This window comes from Mastomys coucha, unplaced genomic scaffold, assembly GCF_008632895.1.
Source record: "Mastomys coucha isolate ucsf_1 unplaced genomic scaffold, UCSF_Mcou_1 pScaffold6, whole genome shotgun sequence".
NCBI lineage: Eukaryota > Metazoa > Chordata > Mammalia > Rodentia > Muridae > Mastomys > Mastomys coucha.
In genome coordinates this window covers 5,403,643-5,427,006 of record NW_022196912.1, presented here as the reverse complement: position 1 = coordinate 5,427,006, position 23,364 = coordinate 5,403,643, and the positions used below count along the sequence as shown (strand labels likewise).

Sequence of the window (23,364 nt, the reverse complement as noted above, 5' to 3'; positions counted from 1 at the left end):
GAGAAATCTTTTTTTTTTTTTCGAGACAGGGTTTCTGGCTGTCCTGGAACTCACTCTGTAGACCAGACTGGCCTCGAACTCAGAAATACTCCTGTCTCTGCCTCACAAGTGCTGGGATTTAAAGTGTGAGCCACCACCGCCATGCTGACTGAGAAATCTTAACCATTTGTTCAAATTTACATTCATTTCAAGAATGTTTCTAGAGCTGTGTGCCATGTTTGATGCAGTGGGCAGAGGAGAAGGGCAAGGACATAGAGTCTTCACCTCCCAGGAACCTACCCATTATCTGTCTGCAAAGGAGATGGACGCTAACCACTACTCACACGTGTACCCAACAGGAAGTGTGGGGATGTTGGAGGCTACAGCGGCACTGACGTGGGGAGGGGAGGGGCTGCTACATCTCCTCCAGGATTGGCTAGCACGTCTGCTATCTGAGGAAGAAGACATCCCTGTGATCTAAACTCTCCAGGCCTCCAAAGTGCCGCTCCCCAGAAAGCGCCTCCTGCAGAAACTGTCCCTGCAGCATTTCTAGCAGGGTCTGGGTGAGCAGCCAATCAGGCTTGCAGAAGGTGCTCTGAATTCAGAGCACTTGGCAGCATGGAAGGAGATCTTGGCCATTTGGAAGGGAGAAGGGAGAGGGCTGTGAATCAGGGTTTGCGTTGATCTCAACTGTAACTTTCCAGAAAGCTGGGACACCCAATTCCAATAAAAGCTTCCTGAGTATTTCTGGAGGCATCGTGGGGGTGCTGGGCTGTGTGGGTGGGTGTGGCTTTTCTGGGTTTGTGGAATTATATTTTCTTATGGATAAAAACTTCCATCAAATTTGTGAGCCAGTGTCTGTCCATGTGGGGTGTCCTGAGCTGGTGGAGGCACAGGCAATGCCAGGGCTAGAGACTCTCAGGACTGACAGACACAGTTAAGACACAGACACCCTAGCAAGGCTGAACTCTGAAGCAGTGAGAGAAACAGGACCAGAAGCAGGTGTTCTTGTTCAGGACTGAACTGTTCCCACCATGCCCACTGGGGGAGGGGACGGGAGTGTGTGTGTGTGTGTGTGTGAGAGAGAGAGAGAGAGAGAGAGGGAGAGAGAGAGAGAGAGAGAGAGAGAGAGAGAGAGAGAGAGAGAGAGAGAGAGGAGATTTTATTTTAACTCCAGCAATTTGGCTTGGCCAGGCATCTTTATGGCCAAGCCCTTAGTCAGGATCAGGACAGAACCCATCTGACTCAAAAGTCACAAAAGCTGTACTGCCAGCCAGGGGAGTCCCAGATGACAGAGCTGGCTGCCCAGCAGCACACTGGCAGCATGGCCAGACAGAGGGACCAGGAACGTGTTCAGTTTTACCAGGCACAGGGGTGGGGTTAGAAAAGGAGGATCAGGGAGCATGGGAATCAGTGGCACAGCTTGTGGTTTCCCAGTGGTCCAAGGTTTTCATTCTTTCATTTCATCCATTCATTCATTTTATCCATTCAACATGTGTCGGCTAAGTGAGTACTTTGTGCCAAGCAACATGTTCCAAAATGAGATGAACTCAGGGGGATCATGAATTCAGGTCATTCTAGGCTACATAGGAAGTCTAAGGCTAGTCTAGACTACTTAAGACCCTGTCTCCAAAAACACACGAGTGAATAAGTAAATAAGTAAATAAATAACACTCTAGTCAGGTGGGCTTACAGAAAAAAAAAAGCCATTATAAAGGGAAACTTCTAGGCCAGGCATGATGATACAAGCCTGTAATTCCAGTACTTGGAAGGTTGAGGCAGAAGAATCATGTGTTCAAGGTCGTTCTCTCTGGGGCTGGAAAGCTATGCAACCAGGGGAGGCAGTCCATAGCAAGCCTGAGGTTGAGGGGCTGGAGAGATGGCTCAGTGGTTAAGAGCACCAACTGCTCTTCTGAAAGTCCTGAGTTCAAATCCTAGCAACAATATGGTGGCTCACAACCACCTGACACCCTCTTCTGGTCTGTCTGAAGACAGCTACAGTGTACTTACATTTAATAATAAATAGATAGATAGATAGATAGATAGATAGATAGATAGATAGATAGATAAAAGACTGAGGTTGAGACATGTCCAACCCCCAAAAATCTCATCTTGAACCCAGCAGGAGTAGGACCGGTCCCTCCCTGTCCTGGGCTTACATGTTCTGGTGCTCATAGCCTTATGACCCCCATCTCTGCCACCCTTGAGGTGGTCCTAGAGCCTGGTGGCCAGGCAACAGGTTATAAGGTCATGTCCTGCAAATGCCTGAAATTCAAGGCATACCCAGCGCCTTAGACCTGACCAGCGATGTCCATTCGCCCAGAGAGCCTCTACCCACTCCTCAGAGGTTTAACAGCCTTTGCTCTCCCAATTAAATGAGCTGTTCAGTGAGGCCTGCCTCCCAAGCGTCTGTTCTTCTTGCGCTCACAGTGGCCTGAGGCCTTCATCACCCCTACAGGTCCTTCGTTTTCTCCTCAGGCCACCACCTGATCAGAGGGAGAGCTGGGTGGGAATAACAATCCTCAACTCCATAGCAAGTTCAAGGCCAGCCTAGATTACATGGAATTCTGCCTCAAAAACAAACCAAACCAAATCACCACAACAGTTATATAACAGCACAGGAAACGTGCCCTGGACTCGGAGTCCATTTCAGAGTGGTGGACGCCACACTGTAGAGGTGGCAGAGACCCAGCGGGACCCCCAAAGGGTGGTGAGGCAGCCTAAGGCTCACTAACAAGGCAAGGCCAGCTCTAGCAAGCTTCTGCTGTTGCTCTGGACTTACCAGGCACACACACACACACACACACACACACACACACACACACACACACACACACACACACGGGATGTATCTCACTCTGGCAGCTGAGGCCTTGTACTGAGAGACCGGGAGACAGAGGCCACTAGGGAAGGAGAAGGTGCAGGTTAAGTGGCAGTTGAAAGCCCATGACTGAAGAGGTCATGCAGAGAAACTGAGGCTTGGCACCGTGAAGAGAGCCTATACGAGGCTACTGGTGAGGCTTGGCACCATGAAGAGAGCCTATACGAGGCTATTGGCGAAAGTGCAGCCCAGTTGCAGCAAAAGACCCCAGTGTTGTGGAGATACCAGTGCCATGGGATGACCACCCAAACCAGCAGCAGCTTGTGGAGTGGAGCCAGCTGGAGCTTAGACGACAATCTGTGTGTTACAGAGGGCAGAGCCAGAAACTTCACCCCATGCCCTTTGGAGGAGCTTAAAAGATGGGAGAGGATCCTAGAAATTGGGCATTGAGTTATTTATACTGTGGGAGTTTGATTTTTGCTTTGCTTTCATCATGCATGGGCCTGGTTCTTCCATCTTGAAGTAAGAAAGTATTTAGCTTATTTTTCATTTTTATAGGAGCCCGCAGTTGAGAGGCATTAGATTTTAAAAGACTGGATTTTAAAAGCAGCATCTTAAAGAGACCTAATTTTTAATTGTTTGAATTTTTAAAGACTGTGGGACTTTGTAAGTTTGAAAATGCTTTATATTGTAATGTCTTTACTAATGTGTGTTGTTGGGGATGAATAAGAAAGGAAAGAAAGGTCTGTCTTCACAGTGATGTGTCTGTGTGTCAGGCTGAGAAAAGGTCAGCTGTGCCGCCCAGTTCTAGATCAACCTGGCCAGAGCTAGAGTCGTGGGGGAGGAGAGAGCTCGGTTGAGAGAGAGCCTCCATGAGAGCAGGCTGCAGGCAGGCCTGTAGGGATTTTCCTTAACAGTAATTGATGCAGGAGAGGGCCCAGTGCACCGAGGATGGTGTCATCTCTGGGCTGGTGGTTCTGGGTTCTGTAAGACAGGTGATCGAGCAAGCCATGGGAGCAGATCAGTAAGTAGCACTTGCCAGCTCGTCTTGGTCAGGGTGTTTTATCACAGCAATAGTAACAGTGCTTATGCATGCAGGCCTGAGGCCGTCAACATATATATATTTTTTAAAAAAGGTTTGTTTGTTTGTTTGTTTACTTGTATTGTGTATATGAGTGTTTTGTCTATACATATATCTGTGTACTACTTCTGTGCGGTTCCTGCAGAAGCTAGAAGAGGGCATTGGATCCTCTGGAACTGAAGTTATAGATGTCATGTGGGTGCTGGGAATCAAACCCAAGTCCTCTGCAAGAGCAACAAGTGCTCCTGACTAAGTCATCTCTATAACCCCAATCCCCTTTACTCTCTCCTTAAGGTAATCTTTGGCAGATCTGGAGGCTAGATTATCTGGCCAGCAAGCCAGGGGCTTCCTGTCTTCACCTCCCCAGTGCTGGGATGGGTTCTGCCCAAAGCTACACAGCCACCACCCCTAATTGTGCTCCTTCCCTGATCCCTGGCTCCAAAGTTCCAAAGTGTGATCTGTAGCCCAGAAGTCTAGCCACAGCGAGGAGGCTGTGTGAAATGCAGGCCCTGAGATCCCACTGTAGACTACATGTAGAGGCTGCGGGATAAGAAGTCACTAGCTGATTCCTTCATACTGCACAGTGTGAGTGACACGGGGACCTTGTCTTTCTAGTCTACCACAGCCATCCTGAAGACAAGGGAGTGTATAACTTGAAACATTAAGGCACTAAGTTTTTCCACCACAGTCACCTCAGAATGGGTCCTCTGAGATGAAGGGGACCAAATAGAGCCCTCCTTCAGGAAGCCTAGGCTCATGTCATTAGCGACCTGCTGATGGATGAGCCAGGAGTGCAGCTTGTCCAAGCCCAAGGAAGTGACAGCCAAGCCAGGGTCTAGAGCCTCCTTCAGTCCAGCCACTTGCCATGAGAGGAGGTCTAGTTGCTTCTAAGGACTAGAATTGGTAATTTGCTTTGGAATGGCAGCAGGTAAGAACTCCCTAGTCTCCTTTGTACCTCTCCCAGCACTTCGGTCAGCTTCTCCCAGTCCTGTAGAGAGCACGACACTGTAGCTTCAGGGTCTTCTACCTTCTACCTCAGCTCCAGTGGGACTGACTACTCTGAAGCTCTGATACTTGAGCCTCCCAGCATGTACTCCTGGGGCTCCATACACATTTTGGTTGTGTTGGTTGATAGCCCTCCTACTGATTCCAGAAGCTGGGGCCAGTGGTACTGGGCAGAGGTAAGGGGAGGGCCTAGTCACTCAGAGAAGACTTGGGGCTGGGACAACCCCAGGAACAGACCAATAGCCTTTGGCTGTCTCCTAGTTTCTCTTAATATGAGAAGCCTACAAAGCAAGGCTAGGCCTACTGTAGCTGGGGATGTGGGGACTTTGACTCCGAGCACACACTAAAGTCTGTGGCCATACCTGCAGATCAGGAAGTTTTACAATCTCTTCCCCTTTTTCCTCATGTAGAATTGAGTCTTCATTCTTCTAGAAGCCTAGGTATCAGCTTGGAAGATGTTTAGCCTCCTTCAATCTCTGACTTCCTGCTTTGAGCAGTGTGTACAAGAGTGTGTAAGAACATTGTCCCCGCTACATGTCCCCCACTTCATCCCTGACCTTTCCCTCTGTGAGTGGGAAATGCATCTACTTTCACCAATTTTGATGAAGCTTTTCTAAAGCTTGAGTTCTCAGCACTCTTTTGGGATTGCTATGGAACTTTAGTCAACTTATGGTCTCCACTGGGCCTTGAGTGAGATGAGGAATACATTTAATTTAATCCTTCCTAGACCAGTCTTGGAAGGGCTCTAGGGCTCCTCGAAGACTTCAAGGGTCAAGTATGATATTTTACCCCTGAAATTCTCATACTTGGGAAATGAGTTCTAAGCCAGCAGAGGCCACATAACAAGTTTCAGTCAGCCTGGGCTACATTACATAGCTGGACTGTGTCTTAAGGGGAGGTGAGAGAGAGAGAGAGAGTTCAGATAGTTGATGGCATCTGAGGGGTGGTCTAATAGTTGGCGATCTCCAGTCAGCACAGCTTTGCCACAATCTGTTCTTCTATAATGGGTTGTTGACTGGCTTTTCTTAACAGAATGTTCTTCTAAATGCTTAGGGAGCATTCTAGAATATCTTCATGGTATTTCCAGCTCTAGAATTTCAAAGGTGTACCTTTGCTCCATTTGGTGCAACTCTGAGGCACTCAAGACTAGGGCCCTTGGGAAGAGTCATCAGCACTGGGCAGAAGAATGCTCTCCAGCAGCTGGCTGAGACTTGGAACAATGACAGACCATTCCCTAAGAGACAGGAAAGATGAGGACCAGATGTTCCTCTCGTCTTAGTCTTTGACAACCTGCGACAGCTATCTCCATCTGCTTCTCCTTGTCCTTCTCTCATCCAGTGCTTCTCACAGGAAGCAGCAATGGAGGCTGAAGATGCCTAGTCAGCAGGATCCTGGAGAAACCCAGTACACAGGTGGCCAGCATCCATGGAGCAATTAGCAGATGGCCAAGAGGCTTTGTAGAAGCAGGAGCTCACCTCAGGAAAGAGGCAACAATTCCTCCCTCCATTATGGCTGGCCAGAAGCTGTGACAATGGCAGGCAGCGCTGCTGACTCAGCGATCTCACTGCTGGAGACTCCCTGAGGAGATGCTCTACAGAAGGAGCGGCCATAAGCATAAAGATGCTCATTGTGGCATTACTCAAAATAGCCCAGACTGGAAACCACCCAGCCCACCTGCAGTAAGAAAACATCCACTATAAAGAACAGTATACACCTATTCAAAGCCACATGTGAAGCCATGAGGAGCCATGGATTTGACATTGATGCTACAATCCCACATCAGTCGGGACCTGCAGACATGAGAAGAGCCGTGTTGGAGCAGTGTTATCTGGTCTCTGGCTCACTTAAATAATCATTGTTTACTGTGGCCTAGGTCAGCAATGGAGTGTGAAATGGGGGTGGGGGGACAGAAAATAGGACTGTACTTCCTGTTCATCAACAGCTTCAAATCCAGTGTATGCTTTCCCAGCACCCTTCAATTAATTCTGTCAGAGCATCACTTTCCAACATAAACCAGCTAGTGAAAGAAGGATGTGAGAGAAGGTGCTCTCCCCCACACACCCCCTCTGCGACATGTATGCCACTCCTGGTGTCAAAGCCACCTCCAGTTACATCATAGACATGTTAGAAGAAATTACGAATTACCCATATGAATTATGGTAGTGACATTTTGGTCTTTTAATGTCTTAGTTTCCTCTGCAGCAAAAAAACGTTTTTAAAAACTCATGATTTTTGTTTAAGTGGGGAGGGGTGTGGAGTTAGGACTTGTTACTAATCTCATGGCCGAATAATTAAGTGTGCCTAATTCTGAAAGCAGCAAGTTAAATTATGCAGTGCCAAAAGCAACAACTCGCTCGTACCTACACCACGTTGTCTCTGCCGGCATGATTTTAGCTTTACAGCTAAAAAACTCTGCCAGGAAACCTAATAGAAGGAAGCAAAAATATTTCTGTTTCGATCAAGCTGCCATTTGAGAAAGACTTTTAAATCTGTTCTTCTGTATGTGTAAATCTGACAGCAGATGCATAATTAAAGCCCCAAGGGAGAGCTTCCTTTTAATCTTTTCAAAGAAAACCAATAAAGCATCCTTAAGATGTGAAGTGATGGACTAATAGCCTTTGGACTGTTCTGAATTTCTCCAAGCCAGAGTGCTGCTGCTAGGAACACAGTCAGCGACTCAACAACTCCAGGAGCTCGAGCTCTGTCCTCATGGCTGGCACCTCTGATCCCAGAAGGCACGGAGAGCAATGCGCCAAAGGCCATGCTTGCATCTGACACGAGTTCTGTTGCTATGGGTATTTGTTAAATGGTGGAATGCAGATACAAACATGTTCACATTAAAATACACTCAGTTCCAACCTCCTAGGGAACATGTCACAGAGGGTAAATGGGAGAAGTAGTAATTACCCAGGGCTTCAGATCTGTGTGAGCAATCAAGACGGATAATTTAGAGTATAAAGTGGACTTTTTAAACTTCTTGCTTGAGCTCCTCAAATAGATTTTTTTGTACAGCCTCAACTACTGCTGAGCAATTGTAGGCACGTTTCCCCACAGGGTCTGTGCTGAGGGAACATGTGTGTGTTTACACAGTTGCAAAGCACCCAGCTCAGGATATGGGGCCCCTTTCAAGGGCAAACATTCCCTCTCACTACGATGTCCCATCTGACCTTGAATACACATGGCGATTGAACCTTCCTGTGTGCTGCCTGCTGTTGAAAGGCAACTCTGTCCCTTTTGTTACCTCCCCCAAATGCCTGCTCTTAACAGCACGAGCTTTCAGACATCACCAGGTTGTCCCTTCTCCTTGTTGCTTGTCTCCTGTCTCTGACTTTCTGAGTTTGTGTTGGCTCTGGCCTATCCATCCATTTAAGGCCTGTAGCTGCTTCTCCCTCATCTGCCTGTGTTATCCTTCAAGTTTTTCTGTGCTTACTCAGTTGCTGGCCTGACCAGCAAACTAGTCCCTGCATTAGTATCAGATTTATGCACACACACAGACACTCACACACACTCACTCACACACACACACACATACACACACACACACACACAGGGGTGGGGGGAGGGAGGACAAGGCAGAGACAGAAACGCACAAATAGATACATATACATTATGAATATTTCAGTTTCACACAAGGATATTCACCACTGCTATATGTATAAAATTAGTGCACTATGCACCATACGACCTTGTATAACTCTCTAACACTATACCACACAGATTTGACCAAAGGTCTCCTTTGTGTCTGGTCATGTTTCGTGAAGATGGCTGAATATGCTGCATCTCAGCTGCCTATATTGGAATATGCTTAAAACCCCTGGCAGGTAGAACAAAGACTGATTTTTCAAAATATAGTGCTGGACCTGATGCACACAATACTTCATAGTTATGGAATGAAGGGTTGTCTACACGAAAACTATGATCCAGATAAACAACAAGAGAAACACCCTATTTCATTAGGCAGGATACAAAAATGGATCCCTGAACTCCACATTGTTTCATGAACCACACAAATCCTGTGACGATCATTGATCAAATAAAGCCCAGAACATACTAGCTTTTCTCTTCAGAGGATGAGGTGGCCGAAGAGAGAACCCTGGCTGAGTTGTGCTTCCCTGCATGTCTGCATTCATCAATACATCAATAATAATAACAGCTGGATGTTTAAAGGGAAAGAAAAATATAAGGAGAAAGGAAATGGGCATCGTAGGTCTTCACTGAAATCTTATCCAAATACTCTTTCCACAGAGAAGGTGGGAAGGATAACCATGTGGTTGGCGACTCAGCAGAACTTACTTGACTGACATGAGAGGGTCAGTTTAAACCACTAGCCCCGGTGTTGTGCCAGGCAGGCAGCTGGCAGAAACTACTCATACGGCTGTTTTCATATCCTGCCGAGGGCCAGCTCAGTCCTGAGCCATCCATAGGCTGGTACTAAGGTTGTCCTGCAGATTTTGGAAGCAACGTGCTAGGTGACTGCTAGGTGACTCATACCACAGCCAGAGGCTTTGGTATAGCCTATCCACACTGTCTTCTACACCTGAAACTACAAACCAAGAGAGAACACAATTCCTTTCCATTTGACTAGAGAACAGCCAGTCCTGACAATCAAGATTGAGGCATGGAGCAATCTTCAAACAAGCTGACTTGATTTTGTCCATGAAGATGAGAGAGAAGCCTGGGTTTGGAATCACAGCCTCTGAAGGGACAGTGAAGCCCATGAGAGATACAACGTGAGTACAGGCCACAAGAGTAGGGTCTCAGGGTCGGGGTGGGGCTTCACAGGTGTGGGAAGGGAACACTGGCAACAACTCCTGCTTATCTTGCAGTTCCATTGGGAAGCTAGAGCATGTATGTCACTGAGAGAAAGATACTGTGATGGAGTCTGTTCACAGGTACACCTGTAGGTAGAAGGGCAACAGGCAACGTTTACAAGATGAGTGCATGTTAACAATGAACTATAAACATATGATGTCATCCTCCAAGATTAAGCATCCTTAGTACTTTTAAAGCACTTAAAAAAAAAAACACTTCTAGTTGCTATAGCAACTTGATGCAGCTCTTAAAAGGGGATTTTTGAGGGGGTCATTTCATATCTTCAATCACCATAACAACATGATATATTTTTAAAGGGTATTTTTGTCTAATTTGTATAGACTTCGGACTCAGTCCATATTTGCCTTTTCTATTTAAAATAATCAGATCAAGCATGACACAGAAGAAAAATGATTGTTAGCAAGGAAGCACTTTTACAGACTAAACATACATGCATTCATACATGCATACATACATACATACATACATAGAGAGAGAGATACAGAGAGAGAGAGATGCTGAGAGACATCTCCCTCTGTGCATATCCTGAACAAACTTGCTACCTCTCTCCAGCCAACAGGCAGCAGTAGGCAGGTGGTAGGGAGTCCGTGCCCCATGCTCTGAACTGGCACAGGGAAATGGTGTTCACAAAATTCCTCACCTCAAGCCCTGAAAGTACAGCCCCTTTCTCCTAAATTGCATCAGTAGAAGAGGGTCTCTTGGGGCGACTAGTGTGACCAGCAAGCGCTTCTCCAGCCCTGAGACTCAGAAAAGGAGTGGGTGAGGCACAAGCAAATCTTGTCAAAGTCTGTTTCTTCTGCGCTCTGTACACCTAAATAAATGGGGGAAGTGGCTATTTTACATGATGCCAAACTCCGGGGAAAGGAAGTGGGTGGACAGAGTGGTGGCTGGAGGAGACGTCAATCTAGCTGAAAAAATGCGGTGTGTGTGTGTGTGTGTGTGTGTGTGTGTGTGTGTGTGTGTGTGTGAAGAGTGTGCACATTTTCCCAGGAGGTTATGAAAATGTGACCTGTTTATATCAAAGTATAATGTAAAGGCGACTATCCCCTGGCTGTTTTTGGCACCGCTACTGGTTGGAAAAGGGGAAACAAAGACAAGAGGTCAAGAATTTGGAGAAGTTAGGGTGCATGAAGGGGAAAACCAAGGCGAATGGTGTAAAACAGTTAAGCGGAAGGACTGGCTTTTGAATAACGGATTTTACTTTTGAGGGGGTGGAGAAGTGTCAACAGAAGAGGAGGAAATGCTGAAAATGGATGCAGAAATGGCTTTTGTAATTATTCCTGCGGATAGTGAGGCCTGGGTTGGGTGGGAAATAGCACCTCTTGACATATATTCTCACATACGCTCTTACAGAGGACAATACTAAGGAGCAGAGGCTGAACAAGGAGCCTTCAAAGTGCTTGGCTCCTAGTTGACACAGTCAATGCGTGTTAGCTCATTGGAAAGAGCTAGAGATGGTCCATTCGGGCAACCTCTCGCTCCGAATGCGGGAAAGAAAAGTAGGAGGACGAGAGAGGACAGAGAGCGGGACAAAAGTAGGAAAAAGGTATCAGAACGGAAAGGAGGATCCCGGGGACACCGGCCCGGTCTCCGATCCGTGGAAAGGGCAGCGAGTGACAGGCGCGCAGAGGAAAGACGCGCAGGGTGCGCCGCTCACCTATGGTCGACACCACGGTGCCCACGAAGTAGAAGGCTCCAGGGAAGTCCCAGCGCGGGCGCAGCGCGTCGGCGCGGACCCCGGCTGCCAGCGCGGCCTCGTAGTGTCGGAGGAAGGCGCGCAGCTCCGGCTCCGCCACGCCGTGCGCAGCGCTGAAGTTGCGCAGCGTGGCGCCCCAGCGCGCCCGCGCCTCCGCCTCGCCTGGGCTCTCGAGCGCGGAGAACACGGTGGCGCCCGCCACCAGGTAGAGGCCGATGAGCGCGGCCAGCAGCACGAAGCGGCCGGTGTCCTCGTTGAGGTGCGAGCGGCGGCAGCAGCAGCAGCAGCAGGAGGGGCGCGGCAGGCGGCGGCGGCAGCGGCGGGGCGGGGGCCGGGGGCTGCGGGAGGACATGGTCCGCAGCTCAGCCCCGGGGCTGGGGCGGTGCTCGGAGCCGGGGCCGTGACATCCCCGCCGTAGGAGCAGGAGCGTGAGGATGGTGGCCAGAGGTCAGGGGCCGCGGCGGAGCCCCCCTGCAGTCTCCCCGGAACCGGGACGGCAGGGCGATCCGCCTCCTGCCGGGCGTTCAGGCCACGCACCAGTCGTCCGGCCCAGCGGACACCCGGGCTGGAGCGCTTCTCTCCGCGCCCCGACGCCTTACTGCCTCTCGCCGCTCCTCACTTGCTGCCCTCGGGCTCCTGGCTCCGAAGCTAGGCCGGCGCCGCCCGGTGGCCGGAGTCCACGGGGCCCCGGGCCGCATACTCAACTCTGGCCAGGCCGCGGGCTGCGGGCTGGGTGAACCGTGGAGTCCGGAAGCCTAGGATCGGAGCACGGTGGCAGGGCACAGAGGGAGTCCTCTGGAGCGTCCCATGAGGCTGCTGGGAATCAGTCTCGCCTAGGCGCTGGCTGCGCGGGCTGTCCTGTTCCTTCCCTGCAATTGAGCTGGCGGCGTCGGCTTCCGAGCCTCAGAGCCGAGCCGAGTCCTCCGGGGAAGCGCTCCCTTCCTTTCCCTGCTACCGCCGAAGAGCTACCCAGCACGGAGAGGCGGAGTCATCCGAGCCCGGGGCGGAGTGTTGGGGAGGGGTGAGTGAGAAAGGAAGGGATGGGTGGAGAGTTGGGCTATTGCGACGCCTCCGGGTCGTTCTGGCCGCTACAGTGCGTCCCACCAGAGCAGGTGTCCCACTGTCCTGCTGGCTGCCAGCTCGCTAGAAAACCGAGTCCTTCCTTCCATGCGTTTGGCTCCGGAATGTCTTCCTTTCTCAAGCCACTGGGAAACTTTGTTCAACTTGGTGCTTTGAGGTCTCAGGGGCTGGGGGCCATCGGGAGTCAACCCGGACTTCCGATCCTCGGGCTCTAGCCTGAAGTTTAAGTTCCCCCATTGCTCACCCTTTTGTTCCTGGATCCAACTGCAGCGCCAGGACGCCGGCGGAGTCCTCTGGGAGGAAAAGATACGGTTTGGGAACCGAGGACAGGCAGCCTCTCTGAGCTCTGGGCGCGGCGGGAACCAGGACGTCTGCTCCCCCTCCCGACCGAGCGACCGGCCGGCGTCAGCACCGCGGACAGCGCATCGGTGCCGCAGCCCGCGGGTGGGAGGCTCCAGGCGGCCCCGGCCCGCCGCCACCGTAGGCGAGGTTGCTTACCCGGCACCGCGGTGTTCCCCAGACCCTCCTTGCTTTTCCTTCTACCTCCAGAGTGTCCCCTACCCCACCCCGACTCAGGTGCGGTCGCCAAAACAGCGTGTCGCCAGGATGCGGACGCTGCGGAATAGAGAGGGGAGGAGGAGTCACGCGCAGGTGGGGGTGGGGGGGGACTCAGGGCCACCAGAGCAGGAGGATCAGAGGCCGGGTGCTGCTGTGGCTTCTATGCCACCCCAGCTCACCAGTACTAGGGACCAGAGCCTGGATACACCCCGGGTGCGGTGGAGGGTCAGGAGGGTAGTAGCTCGCTAGGAGGAACAGTGTGCTTCGGAACACCCTAGGAACGAGTCCTCCACCCTACATCCGAGAGGAAAGATGCCTGCAGCCGCAGGTCCTTCTCTGCCTGGCAGAAACCAGTTTAGCTGGGGTCATAAAGTTGTGTAGTAAGGAACACTCTCGGTATAAACAGATAATCCCACCATCTACGGGTAGCTCTCCCCTCTTTTTTTTTTGGTCCCCTTCCCTTTTTTATTGGCCTGGAGGAGGATCCTGCTAATGATATAGATAACGGGGAGGATGGTAGTTTCTTAGACAATCCAGGTGGCTGAGAGCACGCTGGCAAAATACAGAGCTGCCTCGCCTGGGTCCCCTCCCCAGGCCAAGGCCAAGTTAGCTAGCTTCTGCTGCAGGAAGATGCCAAGCAAAGATCTATTCAGAGAGGTGCTTGGAGGGTAGTGGCGCTCACTGTGGACCACTCACTGAATTCAACGTTGCACATCTATGAACCTGCGATTCTCCCACCCATGTGTAGAGGTACAAGCTGGCACTGGAAGCTGTGGCATGCTGAGCAGCATCTGACTTGGGATGTAGATAACGACTAGGCAGGAATAATGGATGGTTGCATCTTAGAGACATTGGTTCAGAATATGGGTTGGGGAGGGGAGACCGTGCTCCTCTTGGTATGTGCAGATGGAAAGAAACCCATTCTTCCGTGGCCTCCAGGTTTGGATGGCAAGTGGTTACTTGTGGTTTAAGGAAGAAAACAGCTTGTCCACTGAGAGAACCCTGAGTGCTCTGATTCACTGTGTAGCACACAGTGGGGGCTTTGTCCAATTGCCAACTGTTGTCACTGCAAAGCACTGTTATGGTCAACTGTTCCCATGCCCAGCCTTTGCCTCCCCTCAGCTACCTGCAGGTGTCAAACCAGCTGGCTGTTTCCTCCAGTCAGCCCTGAAGACAGTGAGAATGGTCTAGCAGCGGACCTCTGGGGCTGAGCTCCATTCAGTTGGTCAGCTCTGAAAGAAGCCTTGAGTGTGTGGTTTCACGGGATGGCCCTGAAAGGCACTGCCAGGCCTCTCGGGGTTTTCCCAGACTCCCAGAGTAGGGATGGGGCACTTGACTGCCCTGTCCTGTGCTTCTGGGTCCAGCTCTTGGCCCAGCTGGCAGAGGGCCCACCCTCTCCTCTAGCTTGTGATTCCAGCTTGATTAGCAGCAAACCCTTGGCATCACTTTCAGCATCAAATGACACATCTATTTATGTAATAGGGAAATGATGAGTTCCCTGCTCCTAGATGTGGGTCCTTTAGAGAACCAGCCCCATGATGAATGTGGCTTTTGCCCACTTAGCCACTGACTGTGCCAGCTGGCGATCCTCAGCACTTTTTCCTCAGCCCAGAATTGCTGAAACAGCCTCCTAAGGAGAGGGCTTGCCTTGGCAAAATTTCCTCACATAGGTCCATACGAAGGGCCAGTCATTGCTGCTGCTCTGCCCACAGTCTCGCCATGTGACCTCTAACTTCACTTTCCAAAGGCTTGCCAATGCTATACAAAATTAGTATTTAAGTCTTTGAGTTTGGGGTTCAACACATTTAATTATTCAATTCTCAGAGTTGGGGTGTCTGTGGGTGTCATCCAGCTCCTTCTGCCACCTCTAACTCTTTAAACAGCCTGCCCCCCACCCAGTCACCAGGCCTCTGCTTAAGCTGTGGACTCCTCTTCAGATCTTCAAATATAGAGTCAATTTAGATCGTCTTGTCTTTTAAAAACTTGATTTGATTGTGTGTGTGCATACATGTGCAAGCACAACCTAGTGTATGTGTGTGCTGTCAGAAGACAACTTGTGGGAACTGGCTTTCTCCTTCTACCATGTGAGCTCTGAGGAGTAAACTCAGGCCATCAGGTTTGGTTCCCAAGTACCCTTCCTTACCCACTGAGCCACCCTGCCAACCCCAGTTTTCTTTTTCTCACAAAGCTTCCTTTGTAGGAGATTCTGAAGCAATTGCTTTGATGGCAGCATTTTAACCCCAATCTTCTTATGTCTGTGTGTACTCGGGAACTTTAGACCAGACAAACGGACACACACAGCCTCTCTGCCTTCCTCTCTTCATCCCCCCTTTTTCTCTTTATAAAGGGAAACACAGTGTTAGAGTGCTAGCCAGGAGATTTAGATAAACTCAGATTCAGCCTCCCCTTGGATCCCCATGTACAGAGCTACAGCTAATACACACAGCATTGCGTATCTGTTACATACAGAAACACTGACAGTTACAGCAGTAACAAGTAGGAACAGCAGCCAGGCCAGTTGATATGTGAGAAAATAAAGCATAGTACGTCTGTGATGAAGTGCTCAGCTGTAAGTGGAGCAGAGTACTGACTTGGGCAATAATATATAATAATTTAAAAAAAAACTGTACTTGCAAGGAAAGGTATCACAAATGACCACATAGTGTGAATTACAGCTTTAGGAAACGACCATCCGGAGTAAATCCACACAGATGGAAGCCGCTCAGCGGTCACGCAGGGGTTAAGGATGAGAGGGAATGCCAGTGGATGAATGTGAGTTTCCTATGAGGGCAGCTGATTATGATGGTGATCAGGCAATTCTGTCACAGGACTGAAAAGCATCCAGTTGTGTTTTGTAATTCCTGGGATTGTGTGCTATGTGAATTAAAGCTCAATAGAGCTCTTTGAGAAGCACAAGAGTAATTGATTTGGCAAGTTTTTACTTAAAAAATAGAAATAGAGGCAGGCATGGTACCCTATGCCTGGTGTAATCACAGCTCTAAGGAGGTCGAAGCAGGAGGATTATGTGTTTAAGACATGCCTGGACTATGCAACAAGTTTCAGACGAGGTTGGCCACATAGTGAGAATATGTCATAAACAAATACCTGCTCAGAGGAAAATAATTTCTCCTTCCTTCCTTCCTTCCTTCCTTCCTTCCTTCCTTCCTTCCTTCCTTCCTTCCTTCCTTTCTTTCTTCCTTTCTTCTATTTTCTCTTTCTTAAATGGTCTGGGACCCACAGAGATCTGCCTGCCTCTTCCCCCCTGAGTGCTGGAATTAAAGATGATGTGCAACCCATGCCTGATGAAAGACAGTTTATTAAAAAGTAAAGTAGTGTAGAGGGGCTGGTGTGGCTCAGTTGGTTGATGCTTGCCTAGTGTGCACATCCTGGGTTCAGTCCCCAGCACCATGAAACCCTGGTAGCTCATGTCTGTAATCCCAGTACTTGGGAGTTGAAGTAGAAAGAGCAGATGTTCAATATACACAGTGAGTTTGTGGCCAGTTTGAACTACAAGGAACTCTCTCACAAAACAACAAAAAGGTGGAAAATTTGAGCCAGTTTACTTGTGGTAAGGAGAAAAGCTGATTATAAAATTCAGTTTGAAGAAAGAAATTGTTTCCAGAAAATATTTTCTTTAAAAATTAATCTGACTTGGTAAAGTTTTGTTAGACTTCTGCATTCCAAATAGCAGATTTAAAATGTGCTAGGCACCTCCAGCCCTCACTGATCTTCTTAGAACTGTTCAGACACTATTGTCTGCAATGTGTGTGTGTGTGTGTGTGTGCATGCGCATGTGTTCATGTGTGTGTGTGTGTGCATGCATGTGTGTGCATGTGTGTGTTCGTGTCTGTGTGCATGCGCGTGTGTGCGTGTGTGTATGCATGTGTATGTGCATGCGTATGTATGTGCGTGCATGTGTGTGTGTGTGTGTTCATTATCCATTCATCTGTTGATGGACAAGGTTGATTCCAATTCTTCACTATGTTGAATAAAGCAGCAATAAACATGAATATACAAATATTTCTGTCAAGGGATGGAGTTCTATGAGTATATGGCCAGGAATGAAATAGTTGGGTCATACAATAATTTTTACTTTTCAATTTTTTGAGAACATTCCAAAAAAAAAAGTGACTATATTGACTTGTCCCACTAGCAGCAGTAAGGTCCCTTCATCCCCAGATCCTCTCCAACATTGTTGACAGATTCGCTGACACCAGCCTTCTGACTGGAGCTAGGATCTCCCTGGTGGCTGGAGAGATCAAACACTTTTAGAATAGTTATAGAATGGTCAATTTTGTTTCTGCCTGTAGTAGTGCCCAATTAAATACTTAAATTGGTCTTGGTACCAGCACCATGTTCTGGGTTCCTGAATGAGACATCCTCAGCCTTTATATTTTGATATGCCTTAAATAGCTCAATGGTTGGACCACTGCCTAACCTCCACATGGCTAATCCACCCACCATGATGTTCCCAAGTTATTACTTACTAAAATCTATATTCCATCTTTGCTGCCTTGGGCCCAGTCGGGCAGCCCTTTTGGGGCCAACCTTCCCCAGCGAACATGGTGGTGATGTTCTTTGTCCCACACCTTCTCAGGCATGGTATCTCCTCTCCCCCACCTTCTCCTGGCATGGCAGATCTTCTTCCTCTTTCCTCTCTGTCTACAGCCTGGGAATCCTTCCTTGGTCTGCCCTGCCCAACCCTTGGCTGTTGGCAACTTTATTTACCTACCAAAACCAACTGGGGGGCAAAGTCTCTCAGCATCTTGAATGTGGACATGTGAATTCTTGTGCAAGTTTGGGGACCCAAATTAACATAAACTAAGCAGCAGTAGACCAAACCCATTGCCTCTGTCTATTCAGTTCACTTGCCCATTTTTTTGACTGGCAGTTTCATTCCCTTTGTATTTAGTCTTTGCAGTTCTTTGTGAGTTCTGGACTAGCACCTTGTCTTCTGAAGTGTAACTGGTAAAGGTTCCTCCAGTTCTGTGGGCTGTTTGTAAACTACCAACTGAATTCTTTGCTGTATAGACTCTCTTTGCTCTCATGTATCCATCTGTTGATACTGGGGTTCAACTGTAAAGTTCTTGACTACCCCAATCTTAAAAGACATTCCCTAAACCAGGCAGTGGTGGTGCATACCTTTAATCCCAGCACTTAGGAGGCAGAAGCAGACTGAACTCTTGAGTTCAAGGCCAGCCCACCCTACAGAGTAAGTTTCTGGACAGCCAGTGCTACACAGTAAAACCCTGTTTCAAAAACAAAACAAAACATAACAAAACCCCAAAATAAATAAATAAATAAAAGCATTCCCTGTATTTTCTTCTAAAAATTTTGTGTTTCAGATTTTTAAATTAAAGTTGTGCTCTATTTTGATTTGATTTTTGTGAAAGGTAAAAGATAATCTAATTTCATCGCTCTGCAGAAGAACTGTAGCTTTGCCAGCACAATTTGTTGGACAAAGAAAAAAGCTACCTTTTTTCAAAGTGTGCTCTTACATAGTCTGTTGTTGTGCTCCTGGGTCTTCTGTAAGGTTAGTCCTCCTATGTTTATGCTGGCCCCAGGGTCTCTGTGTCACTATGGCTCCACAGTGCAATCCAAGCTCTGCCTTGTAATCCCTGCCTCACTCTTGGTCCTCGGGATTGCTCTGAGAATTTGCGATCATTCGTGGTTCTGTGTAAATAGGTGTTTTCCCCCCTAGACCTGTAAAATATGAGATGGGGGTTTGGTAAGTATTGCATTAATTCTGTATATTAATTTTGGTACTATAGACATTTTCACAATATTGATTCTGCATATACAGGAACAGAGAATATTTGTCACTTTTTAATATCTTCTGTGGTTTTCTTTTTTAACATCTTTCATTGTAAAGTCCTTCCACTTCTTTGGTTAGATATATTCCTGAATACTCTATTTGGGGAGCTTATTTTAGATGGACTATTGTTTCTAATCTCTTATCAGGGAGTAAGCTATTAATATAAATGAAGGCTAGTATTTATTTCCTTTAATATTGATTTTTTTCTTCCACAACTTCCCTTTGTTTATTAGGTTCAAGAGTTTTCTAGTAGATTCAGCAGGGTCTTTTAAGTAAGGAATTCTGATGTCTGGAAGCAGGGTGAGTTTGATTTCATCCCTTCCTGTTCTCCCTTTATGTCGTTCTCTTGTCTAATTGCTGTAGCTAAGGTTTTGAGCACTATACTGACTAAGAGAGGGAAGGGTAGACACTTCTCAGTCCCAGTTTTAGAGGAGATCCTATCCATTTGTCTCCATTTAATACACTGTTGGGTGGTGTTTTGTTGCATAGAGACTTTATTATTTTGTGGCATATTCCATCCATTCCTAAAATCCCTAGGCCTTTTATAATAAAGTCATGGTAAACTTTTTTAGATACTTTTTTCAGTGTCAATTGAAATAATTGAATGGTTTCTGTCCTTGAGTTTGTTTATATGGTGTGTTACATTTATTGATTTATATTGAACCAACCTTGACTTCCTGGGTTGAAGTCCATTTGGTCAGAATAGATACTTTCCTTAATGTGTTTTGGAGTTTGGTCTGTAAGTATTTTGTTAAAAATTTTTGTATCTATGTTCACCAAATAAATCGTTTTGTAGTTGTTTTGGTTTGGTTTTTGTTACCTGGTTTTGGCATGAAGATAATACTGGCTCCATAGAATCAATTTCTTCATCTTCTATTTTGTGGAACAAATTTAGAAGAATTGGTATGGTAGGAATGACATACATTAGGAAAGAATATAAGGCTAGTTGTTTTTCTAGATCTAATTCTGTCATGGATTTTTTTTTTAATTTGGTAGTAGATTGTATACCAAATATACTGGAAGAATAAAATTTAATGAGAAACTTCACAGTTCTGTTTTTGATGCCAATGTTAATTACATTTCCATTCATTAAGTTCTGTAGACTTTTGGTATGGTTGATTTTGGTGTGTGATGTTTTATTTGAAAGGGATTTTTTTTTAATAATAAAAGTTTATTTTTAAAAGCTGATGGAAGTTGGTCGTTTCTATCCTATGAAAAGTTGCTTGAGCTTCTTTCTTGGTTGTTTTCAGGCAGCCACTGTCTTCCCTACATTGCCTTGAAATTAGTGGTTTGTTTTCTTCAGTGATTTAGCAAATGTTTCTTCATGTCAGTGTTACAGAATGTAGAAGACAGATGATCAGAAGACAGATGTGTTTGAGGGACAGAGTTCCTTTTATAATGAGCCCCAGTAATGGCCTCACTGGCCGATCTCATGATGATATCAGTTCACATAGTGACTCTCTGAGATCCAGAGAGATTCTCTTTCTCTTCTAGAGTGAGAATCAGCCACCTCGTGTTGGTGGGCATGGGCTTAATGGAGCTAATTTAGGTCAGATTTCCAGTGTCTCTGTGTGCATAGTGAGGTTTCAGCTACATCTGCAGAGAGCAAGTCAAATGAATGAGAACATGGCATGGAGTCAGGGGCTCTGGTCCTAAAACCTTGCTGAGAGCTTTGGTTTCCTAATCTGTCTGTGTGATGAATGCATGTCATCATGATATCTGTGGATAACTGGAGCCACCAATCACTCCCTGCTGACCAGAATCCTAGGTGGAAAAGAGCCTTAAAGGCCACTGAAGGGCTGAAGAGATGGCTCAGCAGGTAAGAATTCCGACTGCTCTTCCAAAGGTCCTGATTTCAAATCCCAGAAACCACATGGTGGCTCACAACCACAGGTAATGAGATCTGACGCCCTCTTCTGGTGCATCTGAAGACAGCTACAGTGTACTTACATGTAATAATAAATAAATCTTTGGGCCGGAGAGAACAGGGACTGAGCAAGCAGGGCCAACCAGAGTGAGCGGGGCCAACCAGAGCAAGCAGAGGTCCTAAAAGTCAATTCTCACAACCATCTGTACAGCTACAGTGTGTGCTCATATACATAAAATAAATAAATAAATCTTTAAAAAAACAAAAAGGGCCACTGAAGACCTGTTTATCTCAACCTTCAGTCCAGACAGCTGAGGAATCCTTGTCTAAAGTCCAAAGGAGTAACAGTTTCCATTGAGAAATGGTTTTTAAATGTTTGCTTCAACATTTTCTTATTTAAAATCTCATCAACAGTTTTTGTCTTGTAGGTAAGGACACACGAGGCATATATTGATTTTGTCTTGAATGGATTTTTAAAAACTATGCAGGCTGGACATGTAGCTCAGTTGTTTGACACTTGCCTGACACGTGCAAGGTCCTTGGTTTAATTCCCAGGGTTGAAAAAGGAAGAAGAAGGAGGGGGAGAGAGAGGAGGGGGAGAGAGAGGAGGAGGAGGGAGAAGAGGAAGAGAAGAAGAAGAAGAAGGAGTAGGAGGAGGAGGAGCAGGAGGAGGAAGAGGAGGAGGAAGAGGAGGAGGAGGAGCAGGAGGAGCAGGAGGAGGACGAGGTGAAGCAGCAGCAGCAGCAGCTGCTAATATAGTCATGTTTCAACAGTCACTCACTCAAACCTCTAATCACAGAACTTGGGAGGCTGAAGCAGGAAGAGTTTGAGGGAGGTTTAAGCTCCATAGTAAATTCTAGGCCATCATCGACCACATAGTGAAACCCTATCTTTTGTTTTAAGACTATATGGATACCTTTAATAAATTGCTAACTTTAAATAATTTAAAAGCTCAGAAAAACAAAAATAGGAAAATAGAAATTCCTCCAGATTCTATGTCATTGTTCAGAGAGAATGATTATCATTTTAATTTTTCTTTTGTCTCTCCTGGCTCACTCTGTTGTCTATCTACCACCTGTCGTTCATCATTGTTATTCTTGAATATGAGATGTCCCCAGAGGCTTACTCACACATCAAACACTTGGTTCCTAGCTTTTAAGAAGTTGTAGAAACTTTACAGGGGCTAGCTGGAGGAAGCAAGTCACTGGATGTACTTTCAAAGACTGATCTCTGTCCTTCCCTCCCTCCCTCCCTTTCTGCTTACTGTCCGCCATGGAAGAGCCCCCATGGCCATGCGTTCCCAACACCACATTATCTAAGTGTGCAAAGCCAAAGCCTTGGAAACTATGGGTTAAAAATGAACCTTACTCTCATTTAAGTAATTTGGTTATGTGTCTTGTGAAAGCAACAAGAACAGTAGCTAATATAGTCATCACTCAAGTCTGTCCACATACACATGAATTTCATTTGAGAAAATCCATTGATTTTTATATATTCTAAACATATCTTGTGTCTAATATAGGCTGTTAAATATACCTCAGTGCATTTGTTGAGTATCTCCTGCTCGTTGAGCATGGTTTTCTGCATTTGTGCTGGTCAGTGAGCATGGGCTTATGTGGAGGGCTTTCTTCCTCTCATGTGCTTGCTGTTTATTTGATGTATGCATCATTTCTGTGCCTGGTCTCCTTCACTATGGTTTTAGCTGAGTTTCACTGCAGATCCTGTGAGAGTCTTCACTCTCCCCTTCCCTCTGCCCTTTTACCTCTTTCCTTCTCCATTAAAATAGCAGCAAATATTTTGGTTTGGCTTTTTAAAAAATTGAGTAATGCAAGCACATTCATGCCACATGTGGAGGCCAAATAACTGTTGGGAGTTGTTTCCTGCACTGTCAGGTTCCTGTCTGGCTGAAGCCCCTGCTCTGCTGTTCTTAATTAGATGCTAATTGCCATTCAAACTCCATGCTTTCTCAGCAAGAGGATGATCATTTCACCTAAGTGTCAGTGGGCCCGGTTAAAATGCCCTATTTGTGGCCAAATTCACAGTGCATAGAACTAACTCCCAAATGACGACCTCTGACCTCTAACTTTGTATACTCACATTCTCTCTCTCTCTCTTTCTCTCTCTCTCTCTCTCTCTCTCTCTCATACACACACACACACACATACACACCTAACTAAAAATTCATATTTTTGCTGGGCATAGTGGTGCAGCTTGAATCCCAGCACTCAGGAGGCAGAGGCAGGTGGGTCTCTATAAGTTCCAGGTTAGCCTGGTCTACATAGAGAGTTCCAAACCATCCAGGGCTACACAGAGAGACCCTGTTTCAAAAAATAAAAAATCCTGTTTCTCAGCCTTCCTCAGACTTAGCTGTGACTCTGTGTTATCTTATTGTTATAGATTGAGTGTAAGCCTTGAGTATGACAAGCTCGAGCTCTAACACTGAGCTATACTCTCAACCCCTAGGTGAGAGTATAAATTAAAATTCTAGCAATATATTATGGGCAATTCCAGAAATGGTAAAATCCCACTGGCCAGTGAAGATTTTGATTTTTCGACATTTCTTTTTCTTAGCCTTGTTTCTTAGAATGTGGGCATAAAGGCCGTGCCCTCCCCCCCACCCCCCCACCCC

The 23,364-nt window shown here is 47.0% G+C and overlaps 1 protein-coding gene across 1 annotated transcript in view; it reads right to left on the bottom strand.

Moving 5' to 3' along the window:
- The window catches only part of Kcnk12 (potassium two pore domain channel subfamily K member 12), a 40,662-nt gene extending 28,256 nt beyond the window's left edge, over window positions 1–12,406 (bottom strand). The window contains exon 1 of the mRNA XM_031356619.1: window positions 11,377–12,406. Within this exon, the coding sequence (XP_031212479.1) occupies window positions 11,377–11,767 (391 nt within the window). The 5' untranslated portion in view covers window positions 11,768–12,406. The remainder of the gene's footprint in view (window positions 1–11,376) is intronic.
- Between the last annotated feature and the right edge of the window lie 10,958 nt (window positions 12,407–23,364).